We start from the raw sequence: 15,065 nt of genomic DNA on the forward strand, positions 1-15,065 counted from the left end.
TTATTTAATAGTTGTATCCCTAATTGACTGTGAGCCCCTTGAGGGCAGGATCCCATCAGTCTTATTCTCTGTTGTGACTGTGCTGGCCTGATACACAGCAGATGCTCAGTAAATGTTCTGGGCATAACTGCTCTTGCACTCAATCACACAGAGAAAATGAAGCCATGAGAATTCCAACCTAAATGTGTGCACACATGCATGTGTATCTTTTTTTTTTTTTGCTAGGGTATTTGGGGTGGGGGGCTTCCCTGGTGGCTTATATGGTAAAGAATCTGCCTACAGTGCAGGAGCCCTGGGTTCAATTCCTGGGTTGGGAAGATCCCCTGGAGAACGGAATGGCAACCCACTCCAGTATTCTTGCCTGGAAAATCCCATGGACAGAGAAGCCTGGTGGGCTATAGTCCACAGGGTCACAAAGAGTCAGATACAACTGAGCAACCAACATAAGAGTATTTTTTAAAAATAATTTTATTTATTTATTTTGGCTGTGCTCATTCTTCGTTTCTGCACAGGCTTTTCTCTAGTTGTGACTAGCAGCGGCCACTCTAGCTGTAGCGCGGGGGCTTCTCATTATGGCGGCTCCTCTTGCTGTGGAGCACAGGCTCTAGGGCACGTGGGCTCAGTAGTTGCGGTTCCCAGCTCTAAAGTTCAGCTTTAGCCGTTGTGGCGCATGGGCTTAGTTGCCCTGAGGCATGTGGGATCTTCGCAGACCAGGGATCAAACCAGTTTCCTGCATTGGCAGGCAGATTCTTTACCACTGAACCAAAAGGGAAACCTTGCCAGAGTACCTTATTATTTACTTTTTTAAAAGATTTTCTTCCATGTAGACTATTTTAAAGTCTTTACTGAATTTGTTACAATATTGTTTCTGCTTTTATGTTTTGGTTTTCTGGCCCCAAAGCATGTGGGATCTGGGGCTTCCCAGGTGGTGCTAGTGGTAAAGAACCTGCCTGCCAATGAGGGGAATGCAAGAGATGCAGACTCTATCCCTAGGTCAGGAAGATCTCCTGGAGTAGGAAGTTACAACCTGCTCCAGTATTCTTGCCTGGAAAATTCCATGGCCAGAGCAGCCTGGTGGGCTACAATCCACTGCGCCACAAAAAATATGACACAATCGAGCGATTCAGCACAGCACGTTTTATGTTAGCACCCCGACCAGAGATTGAACCTGCAGCCCCTGAATGGGGAGGCAAAGTCTTAACCATTGGACTGACAGGGAAGTCCGTTTTCTGGAGTATTTTAAAAAATATCTGATAAAAATGGTTCATATAAAAAATTTTAATAAAAACGAAAACCTATCTGAGATGTTATTTCACCCACAAATACCTCAGAAAATATCTCTAGCTGAAAAAAAATTTATTTTTAAACATCACTACAATGTCATTACCATTCTTAACAAAATCAACAATAGCTCCTTTATATCATCTAACACTTGGATCCAATCAAATTTCCCTGGTGGTCTCAAGCAAGCTCTTTTCCTGTGTCGGATTCTTATTTGATGTTACAAACTGCGTCCACCCTCCCATCCCCTCAATCCTGTTTCCCGCTTAATTTTTCTCCATACCACTAACACCATCCACTCCACCATAGATTTTTTATTTTCTGGCTCTCCTCCAATCAAAAAGATCACGAGTTATTTGAGGCAAGTGATTTTGTTTTCTTCACTGCTGGTACAGAACGGACTCTCAAGAACTGTTCTTAAAGAAGTAAATCTGCAGTCCATGGGGTAGCAAAGAGTCGGACACGACTTGGCGACTGAACAATAACAAAATCATGATAACGTCCGCGATTTATTCAGAGATTTCGAATTGCAGCATCGTCCTCACGACCTCTATGAAGCCGGTGCTATTCGTATACTCATTTCATAGCTAGGAAAATAAAGTTCAGGAAGGCTAAAGTTTGGGCTGCACTTCGTTGAACTCCGTCAGCACTCTGAGGATAATCTCCGATCTCTTTAAGTTAAACCCCTCGGTGTTCCGCCATCTGGGGTCCCCAAGCCCTAGCTCTGTGCGACCCATCCTCTTCATTTTTTCCCACATTGTGTTTGTTGAGGACTATTGGCGCTGACCACGTGGCTGGGTCGTGGGGACTTTGCCCCCACACAGAGTTGGGACTTTTTCACGTGACCGCTGGGTAGTCAGGGAAGGTTCTTGAGTAAGTAAAAGGACAGGGCTAGCGCTTTCTCTGTGGGGTCCTCGGCCTGTCCCTCTCCCTCTTGTCTCTCCTTGGGGAACGCAGTGGAAGGCGCTCAAGCGCAACCTCCTGGAAGCACCACCTCCCCCTGGAAGCACCGTCGTTGCCCCTGGCAACAGAATCCCGACGAACCACCGAGACGCGCCCCGAGAGTGCAGAGTGGTCACTTTGGGTGGGCCAGCAAGACGCAGAGATCTAGAGAGGCACGCTGCGCCGATTGTCACGTGGACTGCCCTCGCGAAGGCGGGACTTCCGGCGGCGGCGTATTTTTTTTCCGGTTGTTGGCTCCTGCCGGCCCCTCCCGTACTGGGCCCTGCGCCCCCCCTACCCCCCCCCCCCCCCGCGCGGCCCCCAGCCGCCGGGCCCCCCGCCACTATGAAGAAATTCTTCCAAGAGATCAAGGCCGACATCAAGTTCAAGAGCGCGGGACCGGGTCAGAAGCTCACGGAGTCGGCGGGGTGCGTGACAGGCGTTGAAGCTTGAGACCCGGGGACGGGGACGGGCGGGTGGGGTGGGGCGCGGGAAGTTTAGGGAAGGCGAGGGGCGTGGAGGGGTGGCTGAGAGAACGTGGGGGACACCTCCGGGGGCGGGGCACGAGGGAGGGGGTGGGAGTAGGGGGAGGGGAGGCCTCTGGGGGCGGGGCAGAGGGAGCGAGGCTCGAGGGGGCGGGGCTGCAGGAACTGAGGGGTCGGTTAAGAGACCCTAGTCGGTTAGGGCGGGCGGTAAGGGAGAGGCTAGGGATGCGGAGAACGGCCCCTGAAAAGTCATCGCCTAAGATCTGAGGGCATCTCGGTGATCAGAGTTTGGGGACTGATCCTGGAGAAACAAGAAGAGCTGGGGTCGCAAAAAGTCGTGAAGCTTAAGCTCCGTGGCGATAGAGAACTGGGCCTTGGTTGTGGGGCAGGAGGGTGGACGGGAGGTGAGGATCCGGAGGGCTTAGGCGTTGTTGGAGGTGTGGTCAGGCTTGGGAGGTGCGGGTGAACTGCGGGGGGGAGGGGGAGGTGAGTGGCGTTGTGAGGAGCTGTAGAAGGTCTGGGAGGAGAAGGGAGGCAGGTGGGTGGAGGTGAGGACCTGGGGGACTCCGACTAGAAGGAGATGGGGGTCCTCCTCGTGGGTGATCGCTGAGTGGCCTGAAGGCTCCGGAGGGAGACCTGGGAGGGGAGGGAAGGTGGCCTGCACTTCCAGGCCTCTGTAACTTGACTGGGGAGAACTTGAAGAGAGGGGCCTGGGGCCACACTGGAGACTCCTTGGGGAAGTGTGAGGGGCCAGTGCTGAGCAGAAGATAGTGATGAGCTGGAGAGGCAAGGTGGATGGGCTGAGAAGGCTCCACTGTGGGGAGGGATGAGCAGGAGTCTAGAAGGAGCTGGGATTCCTACAGGGACCTACAGAGAGGGCTTGGGGGCCCGAGGGGGTTTAGGATGGGGGGTGACTTAAGAAAGTTGTCAGCCTAGGGAGGAGGGGTCTGTGAGGCATAATGGAAGGGATTGTGAAGAGGTGGGGGCTGGGAGGAGAGACTGGGTGGCTGGCAGTAAGGGTTGGTGAGGGAATGCTGAGGCAGTGGGGTGGGTGAGGGAGAGTGGGTGCATGGTAAGGACATCCAGGCATCTGTCATGAGGCTTGGGGGTTCCCTGGGGTTCTTGGGAAGGGATCACTGAGTGGGGTGAAGGAGGCCCATGAGGGCCAGATCTGTGAGTCAGGAAAGTGCAGGTCCCGGGAGCCTGGGGGTAGGGGGGTGGAGGAGGACCCCTTTAAAGGGGCCCAGGGACAGTCGTGGGCCAAACAGGGGAGTCCAATCATTTGTCCATCAAGTAGTGAGTGGAGGTGGGAGCTGGGACTGGAAGGAGGTGAGGGCTGATGGTTTTGTCAGACTGGAAGCCTGGAAGGAGAGGGGAGGGAAGTCATGTGGAAATTTGGGCTTCTGTGACATGCCTGGAGCCAGCCTGGAGACTCAGGGTGTGTGTACAGCTAACTGCCGTGGCATGAGAATCCCTGCCCTCTCAGGACTCCCCTTCCTGTGAGGGGAGGTGGACAAGTAAGCCAGTACATAAATGACGGAAGGTTGGCCATGAAGGGAAAAAAACAAGGTTGAGATTGCCAGTGATGCTGGGGACTGTTAGGTGGTTTGAGAATGTCCCTCTAAGAAGGGGAAGTTTGAGCTCAGATTTAGCCGTGTGGAAATCAACCCATACCATACACATGCATGCACTGTTGAAGTAGCCCCTGTCCATCCCAGGAAGAATACTCCCCCAGAAAGCAGAGTGTGAAGGTCCTGTGGTGGAAGAGCAGCAGAGCAAAGATGGGAGCAAATGAGGGAAAGGGGCAGCTCGTGCAGGGCCTGTGTTTGCAACAGGGTTTTGTTGTTCTTGGGGTGAGGGGGCTGTGTGTGCAGAGGAGTGACTGGGTTTTAGAAGAACCCCTCTGGCTGCCAGGATGAGCCATGAAGGGAGGAGGGGGGAGTGAAAGGTTTGGAAAATGATGTTTTTATGGAATGGTGGGGCTTGGGCAGAGCTATCCATACGTGAGTTGTCTGTTCTTCAGCCTGAAACTTTCAGCTGTGGACAGGGTGGGCAAGAGGATCAGGGATCAGAAAAGAGGGCTGCCCTGGGTGTCTGAGCAGAGAGGGGGACCGGGGCGGGGGGGATGTGCAGCAAGGCCATCAATGCAGATTCTTGGCTCCCTCTTGAGATATAGCATAGATGATTCCAGCTCCCAAAGGGAGAGTCCTGAGGGAAGGAGAGCAAGGCAGAGTCAGGTGGGTGGGAGGCAGGACTCTGCTGGAATGAGGAGGAGGCCAGGTCATTTCCTGGCTGGGTCAGGGCTGGAGGGTGCCCATCTTACAGGGCAATCACCCTGCTTCCCAGGGTGGAGGCAATATCAAACCAAATCTCTGTAGCCTGCCTCACACAGGGCCTGTGTGCAGCCTGGCATACTGCCCCAGCTTCCATGAGCCTCTGGGGCTTGTGAGAGAGTGGCTGGAGCCCTCGCAGGGAGGAACATTGCCCTGAGGAGCAGACATGATGCGGCTTAGCTCCTGGCATGCTGTCTACCTGGCACACAGGTGGTGCTCAGTAGACGAAGTCTGGATGGGTCTTACCCTTGTAGACAATAGGGGTGGAGACTCTCCCATGGGGAAGGGGGCACACGGTGGGTGTGCTCTCCCCCTGCCTGACAGGTGACGACTCCGAGGCCCAGACCAGGGCAGGATTTGCCCAGAAGGGCCAAGCAGGGAACAGAACCACCATCTGCCTCCAGGGGCTCCTCTGTCAGCGTTAGAACCACTGTCTGGTGGCCCCCAGGGAAGAGGCATGGCTGTGTCTGCTGGGATAGGAGGAGGAGGAGGGGACAGAAACTCTCCTGCCAACCCCATGTCACCTCACCATCCCCTTGCGTCTCCTCAGGGAGAAGGCCCCCAAAGAGAAGCCCAGCCAGCCACCAGTCCGGCAGCCCCGCCAGGGACCCACCAATGAGGCACAGATGGCGGCGGCGGCAGCCCTGGCCCGGCTGGAGCAGAAGCAGCCCCGGGCACGGGGCCCCACATCTCAGGACTCCATCCGGAACCAGGGTGAGCCTCGACTGTCCTCCAGCCATGGTGGGGGGACATGGGGCAGGTGGAGCAGGCCTATCTCCACTGTCCTCTGGGCGATCCTCTGCTTCTCACTGGTCCTGGAGCCTTCGGGCTCCCACACTTTGAGGTAGGAGGAGGTTTAAATTACAGTTGTGAGGAAGATCTCCTGGAGAAGGAAATGGCACTCCACTCCAGTATTCTTGCCTGGAGAATTCCATGGACAGAGGAGCCTGGCAGGCTACCATCCATGGGGTCTCACAGATTCATACATGACTGCGCAATCAACACTTTTACCACAAAGGGGAGGTGCTAGTGAAAAGGCTGAGGAGGGGTCTGTCTGTGACCTGGGGCAGGGATGTCTGGGATGGTGGAAGGAGACAGAACCAGGACTTGGAGCAGGAGGAGGGCATGGTCTGGTGCAGCCTGAGCCTGGGGGCGTGGAGAGGTGTTGGGGCCAGGAGGACCTCGAGCTGGAAGGACTAGAGTGTGACCCATGTGAGCATTCAGGCCTGGACGGGGCGTGCAGGCTCACTCCACACACCGGCCTGTTCTCCGTCTCCCTGCCTCTCCCCACAGTGAGAAAGGAACTCCGAGCTGAAGCAACGGTCAGTGGGAACCCAGAGGCCCCGGGGAGCAACACGGTAAGGACACTGTGGCAGCAGCAGTGGGGACCCCCAAAGTGGGGCCTGGGGAGGGGGACCTGGAGGGCCTGCTTGGGCTCTTTCCTGCTGTGGTCTGATTGGTGCCCAGTCCTGAGCTATAAGCATCTGCTGCTGGGGATGAGAAGGAGATGCAGCTGTCAGGGTGGATCGAGGTCACCTCTGGCCTCAAGGTACTGAGGCAGGTTAGGGAACCCCGTGGTGGAGGGTGGTGTCATCTGGGACCTGCATGCGTGGCGCATAATGAAACCAAACCCAAGTGCCGGGGGTGGGGCTGCACGTCCATTCAGTCACTCCCCTGTAGCCGCACACGGGGTGGAGCTGTTATAGTTCTCATTTTTCAGAAGAGAAAACTGAGGTTCAGAGAGCCCAGTGTCATCAGTTTGCACCTCGAAACCAGCAGGGGCAGGACTGGAATTCCCAGGCTGTCTGACTCCAAAGCCCTTTCCCTTAGCACTGCCCTCTGCTGCTTTCCTTGGTGGTGGGGCACACAGAGACTGGTGTAATCTGTGAGGCCTTCCTGGAGGAGGCAGGCCTTAATGGAGAGCTTGGCGGAAGGGGTGTTCTGATCAGCACCACCCGTGAGGCCTGACTGAGTTTTAGAAAGGAAGGAACCTTGAAGATGACCTAGGAATTGAGTTGCAGACCGAGGCCGGGACTCACCCAGGGCACCGTTGACCCCCTGATTCCCTTTCCAAAGCCCATTCCTCACTCCTCAGTCAGGGAGAGCAGGAGCCTTCGGTTGAGCACTTGCTCTGTGTCCAGAGATGCTCTCTGTTCCTTACCTTGTTGAATTCTCAGTTGGTCCCTCGAGGACATCTTACAGCCCCGAAGATGAGCTCCGAGGGACTTGGGCTCTGGGCCACAGTGTTCCACAGTAGGCTGCCTGGCTCCCAGGGCCACGCTCTCAGGACTGTGGTACTCAGGGTGGCTTTTGTCCACAGTCCAGGCTCAGACACCTTCCCCCATCTTCCCAGGCGCCAGAGCCCAAAGAGGAAGGCTCGGCCCACCTGGCGGTGCCCGGAGTGTACTTCACCTGCCCTCTCACAGGGGCCATCCTAAGGAAGGACCAGCGGGACGCCCGCATCAGAGAGGCCATTCTCATGGTGAGTGCCTGCCCCTGTGCCTGAGCCACCCCCGGACGTCTGGAAGGCCCGGCAGCCCCTGCAGCATCACCACCCGGGTGTGCTCCAGCTCTGCGCTAACCTCCCTCACCTATGGGACAGAATTCACAGTCCGGGAGGGTAGGTGGAGAAAGCCACCTCCACCCTCCCCAGGGCACCAGCTTTGAGCATGTTATATCCGTTTTCAGAGATGCTCCAAATACAAACTACCGAGGCATCTGTATCTCCTACATGGGCTGCATTTTTGTTTTACATAAAAATCAATCTGCCATTCACATCTGACATGGAACTGCAACGTTTATCAGTGCAGGAAGAACTTCCATATTATTTTTTTTTCCTTAAAATTCTGTATTTGGAAAAAATTCCAAATCTAAAGAAAAACTACAAGAACAGAAAGAACACCTGAATCTTCTTCACCTAGGGCGGGAGTGACCTATTACTGTTCCAACAGATTATTACAAATATTACAAATGCAGTGCTTCCAGACAGCACATCTCTGCCCTCACAGTTCTGGAAGTTACAAGTGGGCTACAGTCAAGATGGCCACAGGGCTGTGTGCCTTCTGGGAGCCCTGGGGATTCAGGCTGTTTGTGTGCTGTTCCTTCTCCTCCTTCACGGCCAGCTGAGCCAGGCCAGGCCTTTCCCAGCTGCCCGCTCTCTGCTTCTTTCTCTCTCTTCCCCCTCTTATTGGGCTCACCTGGTAATCCCAGTTAATCTCCTTATTTTAAGGTCCGCTAATCATCAACCTTAACTCCATCTGTGCAACCCACCCCTACCCCGTAACCTACATTCTCCCAGGTTCCAGGGATCAAATTACAAATACCTGTGTCATTCTCCCCACCTTACCCAAATCTGCCAGTTGTTTAACGTTTTTACCTCATTTGCTCTGTCACCCCCTCTGGGTTTTTTTTTCGCCACACCGCATGTGGGATCTTAGTTCCCCTGCTAGGGATGGAAGCCCTACACTTTGCATTGGAAGCACAGAGTCTTCACCACTGGACCATTGTGGAAGTCCCTCCATTTTTTTCTGAGCAGTTTGAAAGTCTGCTTTCTCCATAGTGACTGCACGGTGACTCCTGTAAATTGTCCCTTGACTAACCAGCACTGTGTTGATGAGCATGTAGGAAGTTTCCAATGTTTCACTAGAGAGGACAGTATTGATGCTGAAAACCTGGTCTGTACAGCACTTCAGGTTCCATTCCAGAAGCTGAGTTGCTGGAACAAAGAACATCTGCATCAGGCTTTGGATAGTTGTCACCAGGTGATCCTCCATAGTTTGTCCCGATTCACTCTTTCCCCAGCATTGTGGGAGAAGGTTCCCATTTGCCCTGTCCCCTGTCACTGTGGGTGACCAAACGTTCATTGTCTACCCAGATAGATAGGTAAAAACAACGTCTCAGCAGTTTTTAGTTTGCGTCTCCCTTTCAGGGTTAGGTTGTCTGTGTTTCATATGAGGATGCATCTTTTGAGCATTTCTGTATTGGGTATTTTTTTTATTATTGATTTGTAGGCATTCTTTACATATTAGCAAAATGAGGTTTTTGTCTATGATCTGGGGATATTTTACGCCAGGTGTTTTTTTTTTTTTTTTTCCTCCAGCTTATTTTTATATTCTGCTTGTGGTCACATAGCCATGCAGAAATTTTTTCTATGTAATTCAATGCATCGATTTTAATTTATGGCTTCCAGGTTTTGTGGCATACTTAGAAAAGCCTTCCCCACTAAAGAATTAAAACAGTTCTTCTGTGGTTTTTCTAGTGCTATTCTGTTTTGCTTTTTAATGTTTAAAGGTTTGCTCCAACTAGAATTTATCCCTGTGTAGAATACGATGCATGCAGCTAGGGTTATTTTCATTTTCAAAAAATTTTTATTGGAGTATAGTTAATTTACAGTGTTGTGTGTGTTTATTTTTTCCCCAGATAGTTACCCAGTTTTCCCCAGTCCTTATTTGTTGAAATACCTGTCTCTGGCCACTGTGAAGTCCACCCCCATCACAACATGAATACCTACATGGATGTTGTGTTCCTGTGTCCCTTGTCTGTTCACATGCCCTGGTCCTAATTTAAATGAGGCTGCGGGCTGCCTGGATACTTCTGAGAACAGCACTGAGAGCTGCAGCTCTTTGCTGGGGGTGGGTGTGCTTGTCCCAAGGCGGCTGGTGTAGGGGCCGTCAGCCTGGCTCAGCCATATCCTGAGGACGCCCCCCTGCCCCCATCTCACAGCTGCTTCTTTGCAGACCCACTTTCTTGGCCCGTCTGAGCCTTTTTGTCTTATGCTGGTAACTTAACTGGCAGACTGAACGGGGTCCAGATTTGAAGTCCCCAGGAGAGTTGACCCAGTTCACATCAGACGTCAAGTGACACATACATGACTGCTGAAGGCTGACCCCCACTGTAGTTCAGAGAGGCGGGCCGGGGCAGGCAGAGGCTCCACACTACCTTCCAGGAGCTCTGGCTGGGCTTCTGCGGGGGTGCATAGGTAGATCTGAGTGGCCAGGTGGTCTCTGCTCTGATCCGTCACCTCTAGTGACCCCACTGTTCACCCCCACCACTGTTCAGGCAGAGCAGATGTGTTTGGGGCTGCCATAGGTACCAGCCCCACTGGCCATGTAACTGCTGACTTTCTGGGGCTGCAGAAAAACAAGACCCCATGGTGAGGCCGCGTGCCTAGCTGTCCAGAGTGGGAACACACTTGCTGCCTGACCTTGCTCCTCTCCTCAGTGACCCATTCTCAGTCTCTCCCTACTGGGATGCTGTTTGCAGGGTCCCTGGGGTCACCCAGAGGCTAGGCCAGCTGAGGGATCAAACATGGCCCCTCCAATCCCCAGGGAGGCAGGTGCCACCTCCAAGGCAGGGGGACGAGTCAGTGGCATCTCCACTGTTTTGCCTCCCTGGCTGTGCACTGGGCAGCCGCAGGTCACAGACCTTTTTTGCATTCTGTTTCTGCCACTTCAGTCTGTTTCTAGAACGTCCCTTGCAGGGCTGGGGGATTAGGAGAGGCAGTGCGTCTGCAGTGGCCGGCGGGTTCCAGACATGCTGCCAGTGCGTGCTGAGAGCCGGCCACGCAGCCAGTGTGGCCCCCAGGCTCCCGGGAGGGTGCTTCCTGACCCACTGCTTTCTTCACTCCCCCAGCACTTCTCCACTGACCCAGTGGCTGCCTCCATCATGAAGATCCACACGTTCAACAAAGACCGGGACCGGGTGAAGCTAGGCGTGGACACCATCGCCAAGTGAGTGGGCAGCCCTCTCCCACCAGGTGCCAACTCCTGCTGAGGAGGCCTGTAGGGAGCATAGCCCTCTCCCTGGGCCCTCGGGGAAGGGGTCTGGCCTCTCTGGGGCCATTTATCAGTCTTTAAAATGAAGAGGTTTACTGCATCAGTTCAGTTCAGTCGCTCAGTCGTTTCCAACTCTGCAACCCCATGGACTGTAGCACACCAAGCTTCCCAGTCCATCAGCAACTCCCAGAGCTTACTCAGACTCACATCTATTGAGTCAGTGATGGCATCCAACCATCTCATCCTCTGTCACCCCCTTCTCCTCCTGCCTTCAATCTTTCTCAGCATCAGGGTCTTTTCTAGTGAGTTAGTTCTTTGTATCAGGTGGCCAAAGTATTGGAGTTTAGCTTCAGCATCAGTCGTTCCAATGAATATTCAGGACTGATTTCCTTTAGGATGGACTGGTTGGATCTCCTTGCAATCCAAGGGACTCTCAAAAGTCTTCTCCAACACCACACTTCAAAAGCATCAGTTCTTTGGGACTTTAGTTCAGTTCAGTTCAGTCGCTCAGTCGTGTCCGACTCTTTGCGACCCCATGAATCACAGCACGCCAGGCCTCCCTGTCCATCACCAACTCCCGGAGTTCACTCAGACTCACCTCCATCGAGTCCGTGATGCCATCCAGCCATCCCATCCTTGGTTGTCCCCTTCTTCTACTGCCCCCAATCCCTCCCAGCATCAGAGTCTTTTCCAATGAGTCAACTCTTCGCATCAGGTGGCCAAAGTACTGGAGTTTCAGCTTCAGCATCATTCCCTCCAAAGAAATCCCAGGGTTGATCTCCTTCAGAATGGACTGGTTGGATCTCCTTGCAGTCCAAGGGACTCTCAAGAGTCTTCTCCAACACCACAGTTCAAAAGCATCAATTCTTCGGCACTCAGCCTTCTTCACAGTCCAACTGTCACATCCATACATGACCACAGGAAAAACCATAGCCTTGACTAGACGGATCTTAGTCGGCAAAGTAATGTCCCTGCTTTTGAATATGCTATCTAGGTTGGTCATAACTTTTCTTCCAAGGAGTAAGCGTCTTTTAATTTCATGGCTGCAGTCAACCATCTGCGGTGATTTTGGAGCCCCCAAAAATAAAGTCTGACACTGTTTCCACTGTTTCCCCATCTATTTCCCGTTAAGTGATGGGATCGGATGCCATGATCTTCGTTTTCTGAATGTTGAGCTTTAAGCCAACTTTTTCACTCTCCTCTTTCACTTTCATCAAGAGGCTTTTTAGCTCCTCTTCACTTTCTGCCATAAGGGTGGTGTCATCTGCATATCTGAGGTTATTGATCTTTCTCCCGGCAATCTTGATTCCAGCTTGTGTTTCTTCCAGTCCAGCATTTCTCTTAGCTTTCTTTATAATCCAACTCTCACATCCATACATGACTACTGGATAAACCATAGCTTTGACTAGACAGACCTTGCATCAGGGGTTCCCAACCCTGGCTTCCTATTGGGATCATCAGAAGAGAGTGAAGAGCCAGGGTCACCCTGTTCCTCTTATTGAGCAGGTCTGGGTGGGCTGCCTAGCAGTTTGTGCTGCTCAGGAGCCCCCCAAGCTGGGGGACCTCCAGGGACCCATCAGCTCCAGAGGCTGTTACTCTGGCCCTGCCCCGCTTCACCCACCGTGGTGGGTCTTTGGTGCCCTGGGAAGGCAGGACCAAAGGGGAGGCCTGGTGTGCCAGGGGTTGGGCTCTGTGGGGTATCCAGGTATGATGGCACCTTGCTTGGGATCACCCTTAATGAGGTGGCGTGGCTCTGAGCTGTCGGCCCCTGTCCACCCTAGGTACCTGGACAACATCCACCTGCACCCAGAGGAGGAGAAGTACCGAAAGATCAAGGTGCAGAACAAGGTGTTCCAGGTGAGGGCTGCTGGCAGAGGGACTTGGCCTGGTGTGACTGGGCCCATGAGGCCCCCCAGGACCCAAGCCATCACAGGGAGCAGCTGGCTTGCAGACAGCCTGGGATGGGGGCTGAAGCTGGCTGCAGAAGGGCCCCTGCTTGGCGGGCGGGTGACGGGGGCACGGTGGCGAGCAGTCCAGGTGGGCTGAGGTGGTGGGTGCGAGGGTGGGCTCTCTGAGCACCATACACCCTCTGCCCTGCCCGCCACCCACAGTGTAGTGTGAGTTCTCTTTGAGTTAGTTGAGAGAACATCAGCACTGGGGAGGTTTTCCACACAAAGGCAGGCTTCTGGCATCTGTGGAGAAAGTGGCCCACCACCCTGGCCCATGGTGCCTGCCCCTGTGGCCGGCAGGGCCCCACTTGCTTCTGGTGGCCCCCACCTGAGTCCAGCATCACACAGCTGGCCTCCCCCACCTTTGGCACTCCCTCCTCACGTTGTCCTTTGGCTCTTCAGCCTCCTTCACCCTGGTGTTGACCTTTCGCAGTCCTGGGCCCTCTGTGAACTCAGCCCCTCAGACGGCTTCAGGGGTTCAGCCTGTCCAGGGACAGCAGCTACACTGAGACCAGGGACTCTGGGCTGGGAGGGCCAGGGTGGGCAGAGTCTTGTGGGGCACAGGGAGGCCCCAAGGGTCCCATGTGACCTCTGCCTCCGCTCTCAGGAGCGCATTCACTGCCTGGAAGGGACCCACGAGTTTTTTGAGGCCATCGGCTTCCAGAAGGTGCTGCTTCCAATCCCTGACCAGGGTAAGAGCCCAGAGTTGGGGCGGGAGGGTCCGGGTGAGGGGTCTCCCTGACTAGGCAGTGACGTTTCTACATGTTCCAGAGGGCCCCGAGGAGTTCTACGTGCTGAGCGAGGCCGCTCTGGCCCAGCCTCAGAGTCTGGAGCGCCACAAGGAGCAGCTGCTGAGCGCCGAGCCTGTGCGCGCCACTCTGGCCCGCCAGCGCCGTGTCTTCCGGCCCTCGCCCCTGGCCTCCCAGTTCGACCTGCCCGCGGACTTCTTCAACCTCACGGCCGAGGAGATCAAGCGGGAGCAGCGGCTGCGGTCGGAGGCTGTGGAGCGGCTGAGCGTGCTACGGACCAAGGCCATGCGTGAGCGGGAGGAGCAGCGGGAGATGCGCAAGTACACGTACACGCTGCTGCGCGTGCGCCTCCCCGATGGCTGCCTGCTGCAGGGTGCGTTCTGGGCACCTGTGCGGTACCCCCGGGCTGCGTTCGTCCCCGGGGAGGTGTGCGTGCGCGTCCCCGACAGCTGCAGGGTGCAGGGTGCGTGCTGGGCGCCCGCGTTGCCTCTCTGGGCTGCGCTCGTCCCCGGGGAGGAGGCTGAGGGCTCGCGGCCGGCTAGTGCAGAGGGGCTCCCGCGAGCTCCAGCGCCACTCGACTGTCCCACCCCTAGGGACCTTCTACGCCCGGGAACGGGTGGCAGTGCTGTATGGGTTTGTCCGGGAGACCTTGCAGAACGACTGGCTGCCCTTTGAGCTGCTGGCCTCAGGCGGACAGAAGCTGTCGGAAGATGAGAACCTGGCCTTCAACGAATGTGGGCTGGTGAGTGACGGCTCCCCGCAGGTTAGCCCGACTCTCTGGGCTCTTGTTAAATCAGCACAAGCCCCCAAGAGGGGATGGGATGGTACTGGGGAGGTGTCTCTGGGTTAAGACCCACCATCCCACTTGTGGTGTGGCCTTGAGTAACTTCTGTCTGTAAAATGGAAATGTGCCAACTGTGTTGAGAGTCCTCTGCAAAGCAGAGACAAGAAGGCATTCAGAATGCAGGAATTCCTTGAGAGGATGAAGGAGGGGGCCGGATTGTGGTCAGACCCTGATTCAGGGAGACTGGGAAGGAGGCCTGGAGAAGAAGTGCCAACTGCTGCCCCAGGCTGGGTGGGCTTCAGCCAGGCCACAGGGCAGTCATCTGATGAGCCCTTGAGGGCACAGCGGTGCTATCACCCGTGGGGAGCAACGCTGGTTGAGTGTGGCCCGGGCTCCAGAGGGGAGATTTGAAAGTGAAGCTGGAGCTCTGCGCCTCTCACCCTGCTGCAGGTGCCCTCTGCCCTCCTGACCTTCTCGTGGGACGCAGCTGTGCTTGAGGACATCAGGGCTGCAGGCACCCAGCCAGACACGTCTATCCTGAAACCCGAGCTCCTGTCGGCCATTGAGCGGCTCTAGTGAAATAAAGCAGGGTTGGCTCAGCCCCACCGTGGGTCTGCCTTGTGCTGTCCTCCACGTTTTCCCATCCCGGTCCCCCTACCTCCTCCAGAACCACTCGCCCTGCCCATGGGGCACTGCGGGCATGAAGTGGGCGCTGGCTGGCCGGGCACACAGCCATGACCACCGCCAGGAGAGGGCATCACTAGTAAT

At 55.0% G+C, this 15,065-nt stretch overlaps 1 protein-coding gene across 2 annotated transcripts; it reads left to right on the top strand.

Annotated features, from left to right (window-relative positions):
- Positions 1–2,534: 2,534 nt before the first annotated feature.
- On the top strand, positions 2,535–14,902 carry UBXN6 (UBX domain protein 6). Of its 2 annotated transcripts, none has more exons than XM_052643449.1 (10): positions 2,535–2,651; positions 5,592–5,755; positions 6,335–6,399; positions 7,362–7,523; positions 10,673–10,770; positions 12,597–12,672; positions 13,372–13,456; positions 13,536–13,886; positions 14,107–14,255; positions 14,748–14,902. In XM_052643449.1, the coding sequence occupies exons 1-10, from the start codon at positions 2,569–2,571 to the stop codon at positions 14,871–14,873; spliced, it is 1,359 nt and encodes a 452-aa protein (XP_052499409.1). In that variant the 5' UTR covers positions 2,535–2,568; the 3' UTR covers positions 14,874–14,902. The 2 variants fall into 2 exon arrangements, with proteins under 2 accessions (XP_052499409.1, XP_052499410.1); XM_052643450.1 differs by having other exon boundaries at positions 7,395–7,523.
- The last annotated feature ends 163 nt before the right edge of the window (positions 14,903–15,065 follow it).

This window comes from Budorcas taxicolor, chromosome 7 (assembly GCF_023091745.1).
Source record: "Budorcas taxicolor isolate Tak-1 chromosome 7, Takin1.1, whole genome shotgun sequence".
NCBI classification, from domain to species: Eukaryota; Metazoa; Chordata; class Mammalia; order Artiodactyla; family Bovidae; genus Budorcas; species Budorcas taxicolor.

What these genes read in the sequence shown, in the direction of transcription:
- UBXN6 (XM_052643449.1), top strand. Translation starts at nt 2,569, where the DNA reads ATGAAGAAATTCTTCCAAGAGATCAAGGCCGACATCAAGTTCAAGAGC. An exon ending in AAGCTCACGGAGTCGGCGGG is followed by an intron (nt 2,652 to 5,591) that starts GTGCGTGACAGG and finishes GCGTCTCCTCAG; the next exon opens with GGAGAAGGCCCCCAAAGAGA. An exon ending in GGACTCCATCCGGAACCAGG is followed by an intron (nt 5,756 to 6,334) that starts GTGAGCCTCGAC and finishes CTCTCCCCACAG; the next exon opens with TGAGAAAGGAACTCCGAGCT.